The 19,088-nt window shown below is 55.7% G+C and overlaps 5 protein-coding genes across 5 annotated transcripts; 4 read left to right on the top strand and 1 right to left on the bottom strand.

Annotated features, from left to right (window-relative positions):
- Positions 1-465: 465 nt before the first annotated feature.
- Positions 466-2,194, top strand: W97_06339 (meiotic recombination protein DLH1; the record flags this gene model as incomplete). Its single annotated transcript, XM_007784213.1, has 11 exons — positions 466-501; positions 555-594; positions 656-711; positions 807-902; positions 986-1,089; positions 1,150-1,181; positions 1,303-1,349; positions 1,400-1,408; positions 1,456-1,787; positions 1,884-2,071; positions 2,127-2,194. 11 exons carry the CDS (start codon positions 466-468, stop codon positions 2,192-2,194), a joined length of 1,008 nt encoding a protein of 335 aa, XP_007782403.1.
- A 716-nt stretch (positions 2,195-2,910) lies between these two features.
- W97_06338 (uncharacterized protein) lies at positions 2,911-4,280 on the bottom strand (the record flags this gene model as incomplete). Its single annotated transcript, XM_007784212.1, has 2 exons — positions 2,911-3,902; positions 3,965-4,280. The coding sequence occupies 2 exons, from the start codon at positions 4,278-4,280 to the stop codon at positions 2,911-2,913; spliced, it is 1,308 nt and encodes a 435-aa protein (XP_007782402.1).
- A 480-nt stretch (positions 4,281-4,760) lies between these two features.
- W97_06337 (uncharacterized protein) lies at positions 4,761-7,637 on the top strand (the record flags this gene model as incomplete). The annotated part of the gene is made up of 4 exons (XM_007784211.1): positions 4,761-4,971; positions 5,021-5,140; positions 5,402-6,785; positions 6,911-7,637. 4 exons carry the CDS (start codon positions 4,761-4,763, stop codon positions 7,635-7,637), a joined length of 2,442 nt encoding a protein of 813 aa, XP_007782401.1.
- A 7,080-nt stretch (positions 7,638-14,717) lies between these two features.
- W97_06336 (uncharacterized protein) lies at positions 14,718-15,767 on the top strand (the record flags this gene model as incomplete). Its single annotated transcript, XM_007784210.1, has 5 exons — positions 14,718-14,854; positions 14,947-14,965; positions 15,030-15,067; positions 15,121-15,264; positions 15,338-15,767. The coding sequence occupies 5 exons, from the start codon at positions 14,718-14,720 to the stop codon at positions 15,765-15,767; spliced, it is 768 nt and encodes a 255-aa protein (XP_007782400.1).
- A 1,203-nt stretch (positions 15,768-16,970) lies between these two features.
- Positions 16,971-18,478, top strand: W97_06335 (uncharacterized protein; the record flags this gene model as incomplete). Its single annotated transcript, XM_007784209.1, has 3 exons — positions 16,971-17,071; positions 17,156-18,034; positions 18,112-18,478. 3 exons carry the CDS (start codon positions 16,971-16,973, stop codon positions 18,476-18,478), a joined length of 1,347 nt encoding a protein of 448 aa, XP_007782399.1.
- Positions 18,479-19,088: the final 610 nt, after the last annotated feature.

Below are 19,088 nucleotides of genomic sequence, written 5' to 3'. Positions count from 1 at the left end.
GGTCGCGACGCCGGGCAGGCTAGGTTGTTTGGATTACAAGTGGCTACGCTTCTGTTGACAATTTGCGCGCTCCGTGTCGCTTAAGGTAGCTATCTATTTACTGGTGTGCGTGCAGCTATGATTAGTCGGTCCAAGTCTCACCTACGTGCATCTTCCATCACTTAAACAACGCTAGTAGTGAGCTCTCCTGTGTCCCATGATACTTGCGGCCGATGCCTTTCGTAGAGAGCGGTGAGTGAGCGAAGGCTAGGTACGTTGACGTTTGGAGAAGCTTGGCGAGATGCGCAGCCAACGTTCTCCTACCTCCTCCCCTTTTTGCCACCAGTCTCATCGCCAGTCGTCTTCTTCTAACGTCGAGAGCTTCTTGTAGATCCCTAAGCACTGCACTGTGTACTATCCCTAAGACCTTCTCCATAACTCGTCACGCACTTCGGCTCCAGCACCTCTGGCCCACAGCCGCCCACTATGCCAGCATCCGTGTCCAGTTCCGATATTGACGATGTGCGCCTGCCTTCATCATCATTTGTCTTGCGCATCTCACTCACTCTACGTAGGAAGGCTTCATCGTCAACATTGATGCGATCCAAGCTCACGGTATTTGCTCCTCCATCCCGCAATGCGACGCTTGTTGTCGCTCACAGCATTCGTCTTACAGGCATCGGCGCGACCGACATCTCAAAGCTCAAGAACAATGGATACTACACTATAGCCGTAAGCAGTAACATCATCTGCGACGCGTAAGAACGCGTTATTACGCGTCGAACGCCGAGGCGCGTCACTAACCGCATTCTAACTGACTCGCACAGTCTGTCCACTCTGCTACTCGCCGAACGTTGCTCAAGATCAAGGGCTTCAGTGAGATCAAGGTCGACAAGGTCAAGGAAGCCATACAGAAGTGTCAGGTCAGTCGTTGAGCGGCACCACCTCTTCTGCCAAGAGGGCTTCTCACGAGGGCATCCTGTTCTGACGAGCTCGCTTCTTGCAGCCGGCTGCGCATGGCTTCATCACGGCTCAAGAGCTTGGACAGCAGAGGAGGAGGGTCGTCAAGATATCGACGGGTAGCAAACAGTTCGACTCAATCCTTGGAGGGTATGGGCTGCCTTGTCATTCGTGTTGTCTGGGTCTGAGCATGCTGACAAAAAGGACCAGAGGCTTCCAGAGCATGAGTATCAGCGAGGCAAGTCTGCCTTCAGTTCTATGCAGAGGACCAAAGTCGGCGTTGCTAACACTCGTTAAAGGTCTTTGGAGAATACCGTCAGCTCACTGGACTCCATCGTCTCTCTTAGAACTGACAACTTGCAGGATGCGGCAAAACTCAACTCTCACATACCATGTCCGTCGTTGCTCAGGTGAATCTCTCCGCAGGCGACGTATATGCTGTCTACTGACACGACTCCAGCTGCCTAAGGTAACCAGAGAGCACGCTTGTATCCGATGGACGTCTGACAATCCCAGGACATGGGCGGTGCCGAAGGCAAGGTAGCGTATGTCGATACCGAAGGCACCTTTCGACCCGAGCGAATCCAGCAGATCGCCGAGCGCTTCGGTGTCGACCCGGATCAGGCGCTCGACAACATCTCGTACGCGCGAGCACAAAATAGCGAGCACCAGGCCGAACTCCTCGAGAAGCTGTCCGAGTTCTTCGCCACGAACGAGTACCGGCTCCTGATTATCGACAGCATCATGGCTTGCTTCCGTGTGGACTACACCGGCCGTGGCGAATTAAACGAGCGGCAGCAGAACCTGAACAAGTACCTTGCGAGGCTGACGCGTATTGCGGAGGGCGAGTCGTCCCTGTGCGATTTGATCAAGTCCTAATTCACTGACCGCACCTAGAGTTCAACGTCTGCGTTCTGATGGCAAGTCCTGCATCCCTTCGCCAGATCATCGTGGTTAACCACATCACAGACAAACCAAGTCCAAAGCGACCCAGGCGCCAGCGCCCTGTTTGCCGGTGCGGACGGCCGCAAGCCTGTCGGTGGGCATGTCCTTGCGCATGCGTCCACTACCCGAGTTCTGCTTCGCAAGGGTCGTGGAGAGGAGCGTGTGGCCAAGATCCAGGATTCTCCCGGTGGGTGCGCCCGTATGTGAGACTGCATCGGCCCGTACACTGACTTGTGCTGCAGACTGTCCGGAACGAGAAGCAACCTACATCATCACCAATGGCGGAATCAGTGACTCAGAGAAGGCGTAATCTTACTAACCGATACTCGCTCTCAGACTCGGCTACGTTCGAGTTAATGCGATGTGGAAGGACTCATGTGCTTGTGCTTGTTGCTACCATCTATGTAGCTGGTCATTTGTTTGCACATTTTGCACCAACTCATGTGGTTTGCTGCAATTCTATCTTCTCATCGTCATGCAATATGTATGGCAATCTATCGATGCATGTCTCAATCTCTTAGCCTCTCTCAAGACTGCATGATTAATTCGAACGGTCCAGTCTCTAGAACACTGCCCTAACTAACCCCTGTCAATCAGCCCTCGCGTGCGCGGCTCATGACCGCGAACCTTGCCAAGTTCTCGGGTGCAGCGGGAGGATTTAACTGGAGGCAAGGCCGGCCGCATAGAAGCTTTTCTAAAAGAAAGCCACCTCGTGTTCAAAGCAAGCGACCACGAGCTAAGCAACCGAGTCTCCACGAGATCGGCGAATGCCTGAGGGACGGGACATGGAGTCCCTGGTTTCAGCTGCCAAGGAGCTAAGGATTCGGAGAGTGGGCAAGGGCAAGGAAGGAAACGGGGAGCGGCTGGGTTCTCCGGATTTCCTGGTGCAAGCTGTAGATGAGTATTAACTGGTTTGCCATAGTTCGTATCAACATATGCATTGCTTGTCTACCCTGGTAGTACGCCAGTATGGCTAGTCCATAACCGACCCCCAGAACGCCCAGCTCCGAGTACGTAGAAAAGGAATTACGCCGAATGACCATTGATGTCGCTGTTGACAGCTTCCTTCTGTTCTGCCGGTTCCGCCGGGTCCGCAGGCTTCAACGGCCTTGATGGCGCTGGGTTCAAGATACCTTTGGCGTCGATCAACGGCGCAGAAGGATTCAACTCCAGCCCAAAGCCCGGCTTATCCAGCTCCGACACATCCAGATACCCCTTCACCGGGATCGGCTCGTTCGTGAACAAGTCCCCAAATACGGGCAGCACCGACTTCCCATCCGGCGAGTTAGCCAGATACTCCTGAAAGGGCGAGTTCGCCTGCGAGACAACAAAGTGGTAGCTGTAGGGCCCCGACGCATGCGGTACCACGGGGATATCGTACGCAGCCGCCATGGCCGAGACCTTGAGGAGCTCCGTCATGCCGCCCACCCACATGACGTCCGGCTGCAGGATGTCGAGGTTGCGGCCCTCGATCAGCTTGCGGAAGCCGTAGCGGGAGTACTCATGCTCGCCGGTGGTGAACTTGATCGTGGGATGCGCGCGCTTGATCTGCGCGAAGCCGTCCGTGTCGTCGGGCGAGAGGCACTCCTCCCACCAGTTGATGTTGAGATCCTCGCATGCCTTGGCGACTTCGATCGTGTACGGCACGTTCAGGCTCATGTAGCAGTCCACCATCAGTGGGAAGTCTGGGCCGACGCTTTCGCGGTGCTTGCGCAGGAACTCAACGTTCTTTTTCAACCCTTCGTGGCCTTCGCCGGGGCCGTAGGGTAGAGGTACTTTGCCGCCGAAGAATCCCATCGCTTTTGCGGAGGCCGGCTCGGGGCCGGTGCAGTAGAAGTTCAGCCGTTCGCGGGTTGCGCCGCCGATTAGCTTGTAGACAGGCTCGTTCCGGATCTTGCCCTGCAGGTCCCAGAGAGCTAAGTCGATGACTGAGATGACTGCTACGGGCAGGCCTTTGCGGCCGTAGAACATCGAGGCGCGGTACATCTGCTCGAAGAGATGGTTCGTGTCACGCGGATCTGCCTCCAGATTAGTGAATTGTACATCTCAAGGCGTGCTAATTACTTCAAGGCCAGCTTACCAGCACCAATCAAGAACCTCTCAAAATGCTCCGCCACCAGCCAGCAGGCAGGCGGCCCGCCAAAGCCCGTAGCGAACCCCTTTGTGCCATCTGTCGCTTCGATCTCGACACAGAACGAGCCAAGTACGTTGATGCCCCAGCTTGTTCTTGATTGTCGGTATTTCTCGTACTGGGACATGGGCGTTGAAATTTTGGAGTCGATCAGCCAGTGGCCCCCTTTGACATTATGATAATCTCCGCCGGATCCGACGCCTTGTATCAGGAAGGTCCGGACTTCTTTGATGGTGGGGAATGGGCGGACGGATTTGGAGGCCATGGTGGATTATTGGTCTCCCGTCTGTAAAATGATAGTGCGAGAAGTAGTGGTTGTGTCTTTACGTTGCTAAGTCACTTAAGGAATACAGGATACTGTGAACCTGCAATATCAGAGGGATTGAGCTTCTAATGGGTAATGGAGAGAGCTATGAATGTCCAGTGGATGCCTTCTATCCGCAGCACCAGTGCGGGCAATAGCCAGCTTTTAGCAGACCCTCTTGCCGTCCTCGGTCCATGATGTCGCGCAACGGGCGGCATGCATACCGAAGCTCTAGAATGCATATCCGCATGACGTTGGTGGAATCTCAATCCATCTCTGCCACCCATCGAATGTCCCGAAAGCTTTGCGACTGGAGGAGGCCACGAGTGGGGCTCGTGCGCATCTCCTCCCCCGCATTCTCGGTCGAATATCGTGCCAGCCTGAAGACCCTCGGCTCATCATCCGACGAAGTCAGACATTTCATCACGGTAAATCAATGAGATGAGCAGTGCTCGCCAGCAGAATAGTCCGACGGCCGTTGAGACCCTGCACAGGTCTCCAACCAGTCGTTCCCATGGCGATGGTGAAGACAACGAGCACTGGAGCGGAGATGAGAGCACGGGTGGGGACCAGGAGGCCCATGAGGGGACTGGCAAGAGGAAGAGGCCAATGTCTGTGTCGTGTGAGTTATGCAAGACGAGAAAGGTCAAATGTGAGCGTGCTACGTGTAAGTGAATTGGGTTGGAAGCTGAAATCTGTAGGCGACAGAGGACATCCGAGCTGCGGCTGGTGTCTGAGGAATAATCAGCTTTGTGAGTATAAGGAGAGGAAGAAGCCTGGCTTGAGAGCTGGTTATGGCCGAGAGCTTGAAGCACGACTGGGTAGGCATCACTTTTACACTCGTGTTATACTACGATCTCGTGTTCACTTCCAAAGGTCAGATTGATACTCAAAGTCTTCCTGAGCAAGCGCTGGTCTCGAATTTTGCAAGTCAGTATGTCTGCAAGAGTAAAACCAAGCGCATATACCAGGAGCACTGGGTCTGTGAACTCTTCCACTTTGTCATCTGAGTCTGTGCCTCTTCATCTCAACAGGTGTTACACTGGGATCTTGTGCTCAACTCGACTAACCCTCACACGCAGATAGGCTGGAGGAGGTACTGCAGAGACAGCAGGCTACTATTACCCAGCTCAGCACCAATGGGCTGCCTGTTGCTCAAACATCTCCCCGACATGATGTTTCAGCCTTCAGAAGCACGCCCGCACTGCAGACGCCTCATGTCCCAAGAGCGGAGACAGCGCTGTTTCTGCAGAAGCCCTCCGCTAGCTTCCCATCAACGCCCGGCCTGATTCCGGATTACTCTGGACCCTTTGGAGGGCCGCAGACGCCAGGAATGAGCCAGCGCACCCCAGAGTATCTACCGTCTATTTCAGCCGACGGTATGCAGCAGCAAGCCATCCCGGATTTACCGGCAATCGCGAAAAACCTCTATCATGCAAATGATCCGCAGCTGGGCTCACCGAGCCTCAACAGTGCAGCACATCAGGCGTCATTAGGCTCTCAGGAAGATGACTTCCCCCCGTACGATCTCCTGTACGCACTAACGGACCTTTTCTTCAAACATATCAACACCTGGTGTCCGATACTGCATCGGAGGAGTACCCTTGACTCTCTTTTCGGCTCCTCTGCATTGGATGAGGCGGACCGCATCCTACTTCATGCCATCGTAGCGACGACCCTTCGGTTCTCGACCGATACACGGCTGACTGCTGACAGTCGACAGAGGTATCACGACGTCTCTAAGCAGAAGGTGCTACTTTACGGTCTCGAAAACAGCTCCGTCAAGGCTCTGCAAGCGCTTGTAATACTGGCTCTGGATCTTGTTGGTTTCTCCAATGGACCGCCCGCATGGAACCTGCTGGCTTTGATTACCCGCTCAGTCGTCCAGCTTGGACTATCGGTGGAGACGACTTCCTCAATGGTGTCGCCCAAGTACGCATCAATCTACACGCTTCGTGCAATGGTGCTACCGGAGCCAAAGGACTGGATTGAAGACGAGAGCCGGCGAAGGCTTTTCTGGATGGTTTACCTTCTTGACCGATATGCGACAGTCGCAACGGCCTTTGAGTTCGCGCTGGATGAAAGGGAAATCGATCGGAGACTTCCGTGCCGCGACGATTTATTCTCCAGGAACCAGCCGGTGGACACCAGGTGGTTCCGGACTGCAGAGCGGACAGACTATAGCATGAACCGGCCAGAGAACCTAGGGTCTTTTTCGTACTACATCGAGATCATCGGGATTCTCACACAGATTCACCAGTTTCTGAAAACGCCGGTGGATATTGGTTCGCTCTCAGACGTCGAAGAGTGGCAGGGCGAATACCGAAAACTGGACAGCATGCTCAACACCTGGAAGTTTAACCTTCCAAGTGAGTACGGCAATATGTCCCGCATCTTCGGCGGATCTACCGCCGGCAACAAGGTCGTCAATTGCGGATGGGTGTTATTGCATGCAGCCTACCAAACGTAAGTTTTCGATGATCATCCCTTCAAGTTAGGCGCCATCCATAACTTGCTACCTGTCCTCCTACCCTCCTACCCCCGGGTTGATTTTGCTCCTGAATATCTTGCGCGAGCTGACACACCCGCAGGACCGTCATCCGCCTCCACTCCTCCGCCGCCTATCCAACAACCCGCTCGCCAATCTTCACTCCCTCCTACAGTGCAAGCCAGCGGTGCCTCGGCGCCGTCGAGAACATCAGCGTGCTCTGTGACTACGTGAAAGCGAACGGCATGCTGACCAAGCTCGGCCCTCCCTTCGCCTTCTCCCTTTGGGTCGCCGCCCGCGTCCTACTCGTCCACGGCTCAACCATCGATCACCACGTCAATCCCACCATCAACATTCTCGTCGACACCCTTCGCGAGATGGGCGTGTACTGGCAAGTCGCTGAGCGCTACGCTTTCCTGCTCCAGCGCGTACTGGACGAGTACAGCGAGTCGCAGGCCTCGAACGGCGACCGTGTCACCCCGTCCACCGTCAAGATTCTCGCGGATATGCGCCGCTGTGCTTTCGATCTGGACTTTTTGATCAGCCGCCTCCCAAGGCAGCAGGCGGCTGCGACAACACGCGTGCTTCCGGCCGCTGTGACGCCCGCCGTAAGAACCCCGGCGCCGAACGAGCTCGAGTATCTGGATGTGTTCGACTTCTTCAACATGCCGAGGCTGCCCGTGTCGATGGATGCGCCGTCTGGTGTTGCTGCTTTGGGTATGGGCGGTGGCGAGCAGATGTCCATGCAGGAAGGTGTGAACAACGAGTTCAACATCACGAACTTCATGTTTGATGCGAACTCGGATTGGTTTGTGAAAGACCAGGCTTGAACCGGTCATCTTCTCAGACTGAGAGGCGAATTACTTCTTTCGCATGCAGAACCGCGGCCGCGATCCGGATGCCTGCACGTCGCGCGTGCGATCTTCTGGGTTTCCGGCTGAGGGATGCGCTTCCGTCGCCCTGCCCTGATCCTTTCCGTAGACTATCGGGTTAGAGGGAAGGCCTGGCCGGTCTCGACGAGGAACAGCTGGTCTTACATATCGGTTTTGTGCGTGCCGGTGTCACGGCTAGCTTGGCTTAAAGGCAGTCCGGCGTGGTGCGCTGTGGTGCGGGCTCTTGTTGTACGGCTTGCGGATGGCAGCAGCCGGCCGACATTACTGCGGATATGTGCTACTGTCTGTGAGCCGTCAGATGTTCGATCGCTAGACCTTTGAGTGGCCGGCAGACGGATTGGTTGTGGGGAAGACGTCCGGTGGGGACTGTGCGATGTACGACTTGTTCAGTGACTCGTTCAGCCGAAGATCTCAGGTTATCAGGTGTGTATGGAGAGGTGGGAGTTACTTGAGACATGAAGAGCTGTGGGCTGGGACATGAGCTGGGTCGTTGGATAAGTTGAACCATCACCATACAGCAGCAAAGCAGTCGCTCTCACTCTGCGGACAGTTGTCTCCTCTAAGAGCGGGAAGCGTGGCTATCTTGACATGGTCATGATACTAGGCGTAGCTTTTGAAGAAATGCGAAGTGCTTGCGGAATGTATCCAGTTGATATGTCTTAAATCTGTCTGCTTAGACGTTAATGATGGATCATAGTATACTGTTGGCTTTTGCTTTGATAACTGCTTATAACTACACTGTCTGTTCGGGACGGTGCACTTCTCGTGCGGGTCAAGGCGGTACACTCTGTCTTTGACTCGCATCGGCTCAGATGCATTTGGCAATGTATCCCACCCTGACGTGGGATGTAAGTCGACGCTCAGAGGATCCTCTGGATATGCGCGCTAGGCGAACCCGCTTGAGGGTCGCATGATAAATTCATGGTGTCGCGGTGGTACAAACCTGCATCCTGCTGTCGACACAATGTGGCGAAGACGTGATGGGTTCCGTATTGCAGTACCAAGTTATCAGCGGGTGTGCGTCCGCGAGCGCCGCAGATACTCTGAGGGTTGCTGAAATAGGCAAAGTGGCGATCGTCGTTCAGGGATTCTACTCGGCTCAGGGCGGATACAGCTTGGCGGTGAGCAGCAGGTAATGTGCTTGGATGATTCGAAAAGCCTGAACGACTCGGCTGTCGCGTGTGAGATGAGTCGAGTGCGGATACCTTTGCTATAGCTCTCCACATTCTCTCAAAGTGTCTAGTGCTTCAGGTGGCTGGTGTTTGCTTAGGCCATGCACAGAAGGCGACTTCGATAATCCCTGTGAAATCGCAAAGGGACGTTGTAATTGTAACATAGGCAGAAGCCGAGATCGTACGAGCTCGTGCAGCCACTAGGCACCCGCCCACTTCGCGATTGTGAAACACGACGAAGGACCATGGTTCCCTAATCTTCGAGAAGGAGTCGCATTGAAGGCACCGTCCTGAGTGTGTGTTGAGTGGTCTGGCTCCGTTCGGACATTATGTTTACCGACTTGTGACTTGAAGCCGGCCTTCTTCCGATTATAAGGGGCCGACGTACTGGAAACAGCCGCAATGTTTTACTTTGGCAACGATTTACACTGACGAGAGGTTGAGAATGCAAATCCCTTTTTTGGAAGAGTGAGAGGATAATGTGATAAGAGACCTCGAAACATGATGGAGGCCTGAAAGTTCAACTAATCGAACACCATGACTGGGCTGAAATTCCGCCTAAACCGGGAAACGAAGCGTGGATGTGGTATGAGATCCGGCAATGCTATTATCATCAGGGCCTGACATACAGCCAGTGACGAGTGCACAATCCATAGTACGTTGTCGGTTGCGGATCACTCCAGTTCCGGCCCGAGCGAGGGTCGAGCTGCTGGACCGCAGAGCAACAACGCTCGTCTCCTGAATGCTTCACCTGGGCCATTTCCTCCGACTGGGTTCTTTCGGGTAGGAGATCCTGTTCTCTGGAGAAATACCTGATAGGGTCACTGGAGTTGTTGTTTCATACCGTTGTTGGGAAAACGCGGCGACATGTCTTAGTGGATCACCGTCAATGGGCCTGTTTCGCATTACGGTCCTTATCTATCCACAAGCATTGCTTTGGGTAAGGCTTGGTTTGGGGAAAGCTTGGGCATCACTTACCTGACCCGACGGAATGGTAGCTGGGGATGTCACAGGTGCCTATGGGGCACTGGCTGGACGAGGACTTGTCATCCTGTTTAGCGACGTTGCAACCTCGGAGGTGATGTGACGGTCGAGAGCACTCGATCTTGGATGTTGGACGTGCCACATACTCGTGATAGCCGTTGGCCCGCTTTAATCTTGGCTCGTGGCCGAAGCCCAAGGCTTTTTACTTGGGTTGGTAGGTAGGCCTTCGAACCCCCTTGTCGCGGCGAAGAAACGCAGGGCTGGTCATATCCCTTTCAGGTTACCGACTATTGACCGCCGCGGCTTGGAAAACGGTGCTCGTACGAGTTCGATGCCCGTTGATGCCCAAACAATCCCCAGTTTATGGTTTTGGCGATCGCTGTCTCTGTGCTTGCTCTCTTAGGGCCAGTCCAAGGGTGTCATCTGGTGTCTGTTCCTGCTATGTACAAGGATAGTTAGGGTCCGTCCTCAGAATGCGTTCGACGTCCGACATTGTGACCATCGAGACGGATGAGTCCGATATGAAGGAATCGGGATTAGGTCAGATTCCCTGACCTTAGGCAGCTATTAAGGATAGAAACTTGCCTCCTAAAGTTGGGACACCTGCTCGCAAATGAAGCGCTGCCAGACTAACACTATGCCGCAACAGGCGCAAGACAGTGTCCCTGGGGTGCATTTAGGCCACACGTCCCTAGTATCTACAGTGGCATCCTCACGCAGACTTTAAGCTGTTGGAGTGTACTGCTCTCGACTGAAGTTGCCGCCAGCAATGGAGGATGTTAGTGGTTGAAATAAACTATCAGGCAAGCATGGAAGCGGAAGCCAAAGCCACCAACGCTGGTAGATCGCAGCGGATGAACAGCAATGAACGGATCATCTTGGATAATCCTGATTTAGTACCCATTGAGACGCTTCTCAACGCATTGGGATCCCTCCAGCTGGGACTTCGAGACGGTCAGCTGACTTCCAACGCCCCTGCGCTACAGGAGGCGATCGCGCAGAATCTTGTCCACAGCGGACCAGTCACATCCTTAGCGTAGAAGTCGTCGAAGCCATCGAAGCTCACACGATTCGCTGAGGCGTGCAGGGAGATGAACCGCCATTTCAAGGTTCCCCCTGCTCGTCCAGGGCGTGAAACACGACGGCCTGGGCCGACAGCTGGCACCCACACTCGCGGGACAGGCAGGCTTCCCGCAAGTTCGGGTCGCTACAACAACACATTTCAAAATCGCAGGCTGCTTCGCGTGTCAGGTTGTGGGACCTTCTCGAACTTCTTCTCCAACGTCCGGCCGGGAAGCACACGCCCAGCGGATCTCTCCAAGCGTCGGTAAGCCCTCTCACATGCGGATGGAACATAGCGCCATGCAAGTGATAGGAGGCCTGAAGCCTGGCGCAAATCTCCTCGCTTCCTCCGGAGCTTCCTTCTCACTGACGGAGGAGCTTTTGGTTGTCGGTGCAACATTGATGTGGTCTCGACTGCAGTGGACTTCATTGGCGGTAGCTCATACAAAGCCACCATCCCCACCTCGCAGCGACGAAGCGGAATGTCACGCGCAGTAATTCTCACACCTCTTGCTAGTCTGTCCTTTGCTTATTCGTCAAGATCACATCCGTCAATGAATATACACGGACCTTCCAGGGCGCGATCAAGCGAACGCCAACGCCGAGACGATGCCGTTCATCAAGGCTACGAGGACACCCTACGTCACCACCTCTAGCGGACGACGCAGGCACCATACCACGTGCGAGCCAGATGCAGCGACATTATACACGAGTTCGTGTGTGAAGGCCGCACCGCATAAGGCTGGCGAACCGCTCTCCTGGCTACCTGCTCTAGCTGTAGCAAGCCTTCGTCATTGGAGGACAGCTTATATTCTACTCCCCCGCGTCTCCCCAAACCTTCAATTGCTCAGCACTGTTCCGGAACGTGCATCGACCTCTTGCGTCCCGCGCCGCGTTAGCCGCCATGAACCAGCCTCTCGGAAAGCGAGGGATGCTATTGACGAGCTAAGAGAGTGGCTTGCAATGGAGTACCATCCAGTTTGCACTCATCCCGCGCCTACGGAAGGCCTCTCAAGCTACCTTTGGTGCATTATGCCGGTCATGTCCGGTCGACAGAAATTTGGAATTTGCGATTAATTTATTGTAAGCTGTGCATCTCTCGCCGACAGTAGAGCCGGGCGTTGTCGCAGCTGTGGGATGGTACTGCTGATTGAGCTTGCAGAGGTTTCGGCGGCGTGCCAAACGAGCATTAACTGCGTAATCAGAGGATGCTCGTAGGAACAGCATCCATGTTTGGAGGCGTAAAACTAGCCGATTCGCGAGACAAGGCTGGGTGAACTTTGCTTAGTATCTGCAGTGGAGAGATGTCTATGTTGCACACAAAAGCCGTTCGCGTGCGTCTGCTTGCTGCCACTCCCTTCAGAGCTGGGAATTGATCTTTCCTCGCAGATTGCATCCTCGGGAGACGTCAAGCGAAGACACGCTTTTAAGTGGAGCATGCCAGCCAACTGCAGCCCCCATCGCGTCCGGTAATTCCAAGAAGTACCCGCGGATCTGGGCATGGCCTTTTCCCTACCGCCGCGCCGGGTCGTTCACTTCGAGACTTTTGGCGGGCAAGAGCTGGCACATCGATCATCGTTCTCACGCTCAACAAGGTAAACCACTCTGCGCCCCGACTGCAGCTGCTTCTTCTTTCACGCGTCCGACAGCCAACTCTCGTTACCGGAGCAGTCAACGGCATGGGGCTTGGCGTGACCCCGGTTTTGTGGCCTGCTCCCAGCAGCATGCAGTGCCGTCTGTTCTGGGACCCAGTCAGATTAATAACCGGGCCAGAGTACGAGCACAACGTGCGAAGTGACACAGCCTATGAAGATCTGTTGAACGTGAGTGGCCAGATTGCGCAAGGATTGAGAGCACCCGTGCACCGAACCGTAATGTCTTGTTGGTGGTGTGCTGCGACTGCGTCGACGCCGGCTCGCTCTTCTTACCTTCCTATCGGGTCCTCAGAAGCGTGCGGATGAGCGTGGGAATCGAGATCTCCTGTTCCTTCCCACCGATCGGTACTTGTGTTTAACGGTATGCGATAACGCGCTTTCTTCTGAATCTCGCGTACCGGCCGCCCGCGCTGCTACATCGTGATCGAAGCCAAGGGCTGCTGCTGCTGCTGCTGTTTCTCGCAGCTCCAGCAGCTCAAGGCGTGGTGCACTCGGCCAACTGTCTTGGTCGGAGGCGGAGACGTGCGCGAGACACTCTTCGTTTGCATTCACTGTTTCGGCGCCCACGACTGGCTCTCAGCGTCGTCTTGGGCAGGGCGGGCGAAGCAGACACGTCGCTGTTTGCTCGACCGGACTATCGGGACAGCTTTGCTCTCTGACGCGCTACCGGCTCCTGGGGTCATAGCGCGGGGCCAACTCTGCCCAACCGCCCAGCCTGGCTGCTCGAAGAGACCCGGCGCTCTGGGTAGCGGGAACCCTCCTGCTGGATTGCCCGCCGGCCGTCGGCTGCCCTTGGGAATTGCACGCTGCCGCGTCGCCCAGAGTGTATTCCACTGCTCCACTAGCTGCTGCTGCTTTCCCCAGGCCTGTCATGGGGCCTGTCGCGGCTGCCGCTGCTGGCCCTGTTTCGCCCGCTAGCGACGCTGTAGTCTGTAGTGAGGCCAGGCCGGTAAGCAAAGGTGGGTCCAGCGTGATTGCATTGACCGCTTCGACGCGACAACCCCCCGTCTGACGCCGCCGCGCTCCCTCACATCGCCCATCATGTGGCGGCGCGGGCTGCTGCAAGTGGCTGCAATCAACAGGCATGATGGAGATTCCAGAAGCGGCACCCAGCCTTCGCTGGCACTCTCTCCCTGTGTAGTTACTCCCTAGCTCGCCTCCAGGAAGGGCCCGCGGGAAGCGTGCGGTGCGAGGTGGGAGGTGGGAGGTGGGAGGGCGGACGGGCAAGGCATCAGCGCCGAGCGAGCAGCGCCGTCCGTGTGTCGGGCACGGTATCCATCCCTCGTTCGTGCGCCGTGTCACCTCAGCACCCTCCCAGTGCCTCCTTCGCACAAGGGCCTGCTATGTTAGTCCGTACCAGTACCTTGACTGGCGAGTCCGCGGCCGCTGATCGACCCCGGTCCTGCCGCTTTGACTTGCATGCATCTGCGCGGCCTGCTGCTCTGGCACATTTAAGAAAACCTCTCCGCCCCTAACTTAAGCCTTTCTCTTGACTCTGCCCCCGACACGCCCTCCCGCCCTGACACGCACCGAGCTGTCGCTCCACACTCACTCCCTTTCGCAGCCCCTCGTCGTCGCCTGGGCTGCGCTCCACACCCCTCCTCAACCAGCTGCGTGCGGCGCCTCTGAGGCCATCGCTCTCGACACCGACGGCACAACCTTTCGATGAAAGCGAAATTGTCCCAAATGGTTACGATGACATCGAACGGGTAGGTGCCGCTCCTTCGCTGCTTCCCACACCTCGCTGGCGGATCGCTTCTGCGCACGATTGTGCCATCCCCGCAGAGCGAGAATCTTCACGGTCCCAGTCGAAGGCCGCACGCAAGGACGGGTGGGCCGTCTGCTTTCCTGCACCGAGACCCGGCGATCTGCTGGCTTGGGCCGCAGCCGCGCAATCCGTGTCCCGCGCTCGCCTCTCCCCACGACGAATCCGCGAATTGGTAGCAATAGATGACTAACCTGGACCCACCACGACAGGTTGGCAGTTCCGGTTCCTCAGAACTACTCGGAGAACGGGCGGGTCTACCATGGATTCAGGCGGGGCATATATTTGTACCCCTGCGACGAGGTGAGGAGTTCGCTCTGCGGGCACGTGAAGCCAGTTCTGACGCGCGCCGCTCGTCGCACAGCCTGAAAAGGATCGCATGGACATTTATCACAAAATCTTCCTCGTCGCGAGAAGGGAGCAGCTCCACCAGGCGCCCATCACTCCCAATTGGGACACTCCACGAATACTCGACTTGGGATGCGGGACAGGGATCTGGGCTATCGACATGGCGGAGTGAGTGCTCCCTGCTCCGGCTGTCGTGAAAACAACCCGAGTTACTATGCTTCCCCAATGGCACTTGGCTGACTTGCAATCCGTGCGCACAGCAAATATCTCGACGCGGAGGTTCGTAGCAGCATAGATGACATGAGCCTATTCAGCGAGCACTCAGCTAACGATGCAAATGAAGGTCGTTGGATTAGACCTAGTCAACATACAGCCAGAGAAGTGGGTCCCTCGAATTCTGTCATTCCCACCGGCCAAGTCTAATCCCGAGGCAGAATACCACCAAACCTCCGGTTCCGAGTTCCACGCGACTACGAGAGCCCATGGAGCCTCGGTGAGGACTCTTGGGATTTGATTCATCTGCGCATGGCCAGTGGCAGTGTCTCAAGCTGGCCAGAGCTATACCAGAAGATCTTTACGTACGCAAATGCCTGCCCCCAGCACGTTGTGCCTTTCGCTCGATCGTATGAAACACGAAGCTGATTTGGCTAGACACCTCAAACCAGGTTACGGGTGGATCGAGCAGATCGAAATCGACCTTCAGCCACGATGTGACGACGGAACTCTTCCACAGGAAAACGTAATCAGTCAATGGTACAACTACCTCGCTGAGGCCACGCGACGGGTAGCTCGACCCATCGAATATCAGCACAACACACGGCAGATGCTGCAGGCGGCAGGCTTCATTGACATCCAAGAGATGATTATAAGGGCCCCGTACAACTCGTGGCCCGCAGACCCGCACCAGAAAGAGATTGGACGATGGTACAACTTGGGCATCACTGAGGGATTGGAGGCTCTCAGCTTAGCGCCCTTCACAAGAGTAAACCACTGGGACGCGGCACAACACGTGAAGCCGCTGTTGGACGCTGTCAAACGGCAAATATGCCAGAGGAAAGTCCACGCATACAACAACATGTAAGTCCGTCTACGGCTGGTCTGAGTTCCTTAAACCGCCCTCGCTTCTGCACAACGCTTCCCACATTGATTCAGTCACTGACCTGCTACAGACACATCTGGACAGCCAGACGACCGCAGCAATAACGCAAGAGCCACGATTGACGAATTTACCCTAATTCTTAATGCACGACGGGATGAAAGATCAACACCACTTCTGTTTGGAGACGGGCTCACATGCACCTCACTCACCTGTCCTAGAGCGCTCCGCCAGCACTAGAAATGTGAAAGACCCTGTCGACCGCGTTAACGCGCCCAGAACGCTTGGAGGAGCCTATGGCCGACTGGCTTGTCCCGTAACCGTGCGCCACAAGCCCACGCCAGGCCCGGAGTGAAGTTTGTGAAGGAAGAGTTCTGTAGACTATTGTCGTTTCTCTCTGCCGCCCTTCCATGGTTGAGCAAGATACCCGGCGGCCGCGTATCGACGCATTAGTGCACTTCGAGTGTACGCCAGTTGCACCCGCGATGTTCCGGGCGGCGCACCTGTCTATGGGACGGTTTCGACTTCCGAAAAGTTTGAGTCTGGATTGGCGTATTGGGATCTGAATATCGATACCTTGGAGCAGCAGGTGTACAGGGAATACATATTGCTTCTACATCGGCGTCGCGCGTCTGACTGTGCTCGGGTTGCACACAGTCCTTTGCATCTTCTGCGGGCAGCTTTCTCATTGTGTCTTGAGCGATCGGTCGATACGGGCGGCCTGATGTCGACATCTTTCTCCTCTTGTTTGTAGCTGGCATACCTCAGACGCCGCTTTAGCGCCAATTGGCTGTTTGTTCGCTAGACGCGTCCTCGCCACTACTCTTTGGACTGCCCACCTAGGTGATGCGAACCATAATCATTACCTTTTGCAAGCCGATCAAGAGCTTTGTCGCTTCGCAAGCCGCTCGACGTGGAGGCCGAGATTAACCGTCGCTGGGGCCAGATCGAGTCATTGAACAGCCACAATCTGGGGTCCGGACGAGGGGCCGTGGCCACTGGTGAGCCAGAGAGCTCGGGAGCGAAGCCGATCGTCTTCCTCGGCAACAATCGCTTGGCTGTTCCGGCGGGTATGCACATGACATGAGAGGAAGCAGAAATAATTCCTACGCCAGCTTCGTCCTCATCATTCGCTCCAGTACTTCTTACAACCAGCATATAGACTGCGTGAAAATACAGACTGTCACCATGGCCCCTCTCTCCAAGGTCCTCCGGCCACTTGCCCGCGCCGCCGCCGCATCAGCACGCCCTGCGGTAGGTAAACCAGCACGGCTAAAGGTCTCGCCGCAGTGAGTCTCCCAGCGTATCTCCGCTGGCCAGGAACAGCAAGTCCACACAAGTACACCCCACTGACCACTCTCTCCGCGTCACAGCAACAGCACGCGCAGCCTCTCCTCATGTCCGCCCTTCTCCAACCAGGTCGTCACCAAAGGCGAGCCCATGGACCTCACCGACATACCGCCCACACCTATAACGCACCTCTCGGAAACCGAAAGCCTCATGAAAGAGCAAGTCTCCAAGTTCGCAAACGACGTGATCCTCCCCCGCTCGCGCGACATGGACGAGGCGGAGAAGATGGACCCGGAGATAATAGAGCAGTGCTTCGAGCAGGGACTCATGGGGATCGAGATCCCCGAGGAGTACGGCGGCGCGGGGATGAACTTCACGGCGGCGATTGTGGCGATTGAGGAGCTCGCGAGAGTGGACCCGAGTGTCAGTGTCATGGTGGATGTGCATAATACGCTGGTGAATACGGCGATCATCAAGTTCGGGAAGGAGCAGGACCGGAAGAAGTGGCTGCCGAAGCTGGCGACGGACACAATTGGGTCGTTCTGCCTGAGCGAGCCGGTGTCGGGGTCCGATGCCTTTGCGCTGGCGACGAAAGCCGAGAAGACGTCGTCGGGCTACAAGATCAACGGCTCCAAGATGTGGATAACGAACAGTCTGGAAGCGGGCTTCTTCATCGTCTTCGCCAATATGGACCCCAGCAAGGGCTACAAGGGCATCACGGCGTTCATCGTGGAAAAGGGTACCCCGGGCTTTGCGATCTCGAAGAAGGAGAAGAAGTTGGGTATCAAGGCGAGCAGTACGTGCGTCGTGACGTTCGACGACGTCGAGATACCGCACGATCACCTGCTCGGCGAGGAGGGGCAGGGCTACAAGTACGCGATAGGGCTCTTGAATGAGGGGCGTATCGGCATCGCAGCACAGATGACGGGGCTTGCGCTGGGCGCGTGGGAGAATGCTGCTCGGTGAGTTTTGTTGCTTGTTCCACTCGCCTTATACTTCCCTGCAGAAAGAAGCAATGCTGACAGAGCGGCACACACAGCTACGTCTGGAACGAACGCAAGCAGTTCGGCCAATACGTCGGCGACTTCCAAGGCATGCAGCACCAGCTCGCACAAGCCTACACCGAGATCTGCGCCGCACGCGGGCTCGTCTTCAACGCTGCCCGCAAGAAGGAGGCCGGCGAGGAGTTCGTCATCGACGCCGCGATGGCGAAGCTATTCGCCTCGCAAGTCGCCGGCCGGGTATCAGGTCAAGCGATCGAGTGGATGGGCGGCATGGGGTTCGTCAGAGAGGGACTTGCCGAGAAGTATTGGCGCGACAGCAAGATCGGCGCTATCTATGAAGGCACGAGCAATATTCAGATGACGACGATTGCGAAAATGCTGCAGAAGCAGTATAAGCAGTGAGTAGCTGCTGGTAGGTGTTTATAGAAAGAAACTTCAGAATCTTCAATGCTTCCCGCAACCATGGTCAACCATCTACTTTTCTCCATTTACTAGCCGTGTCCCTGTTCGTCGTGATGGCTCTTACATCACCTGAACACGTCTGAGGGGTAATCTGCGGGTGGCCGTTTCTGTGTTACTTAGAAATATCGTCCTACGGCAGTCATGCGCCAACGCGTGTACAAAGACGTCTTCTTACCAACCAGACTCTATGCCAGCAACTGACATAGCTTGACGCCACCTGCAGACTAGCCACATCGAGGGAGGATGCGTGCGATTCCCCACAAAAGAGCACTTAGAAGCTACGTGTTTAGTCCCGCTTGTGCAGATATATATCTAACCCCTGCACACCCTGACCGAACCGCCCTCGGCTGTTTCCTCACCTCATTAAATACTTATGGTACAACTCTGATACTAAATCCAACTCAGCACTTCCGCTTCCTGTCACGGTTTTCATGTGACACCGCGTGTCAAGCAACACACAGCCCTGAGGAATCACCATCCACACTCCCGCCGTTCGTCCTCCGCTAGTCCATCATGTCACCGATCACCCAACCGCCTTCCAACTCCCCAA

This window comes from Coniosporium apollinis, assembly GCF_000281105.1.
Source record: "Coniosporium apollinis CBS 100218 chromosome Unknown supercont1.32, whole genome shotgun sequence".
Classification (NCBI taxonomy): Eukaryota; Fungi; Ascomycota; class Dothideomycetes; genus Coniosporium; species Coniosporium apollinis.
The sequence above is the reverse complement of the archived record's forward strand: the minus strand, read 5'-3'. Positions and strand labels throughout refer to the sequence as shown.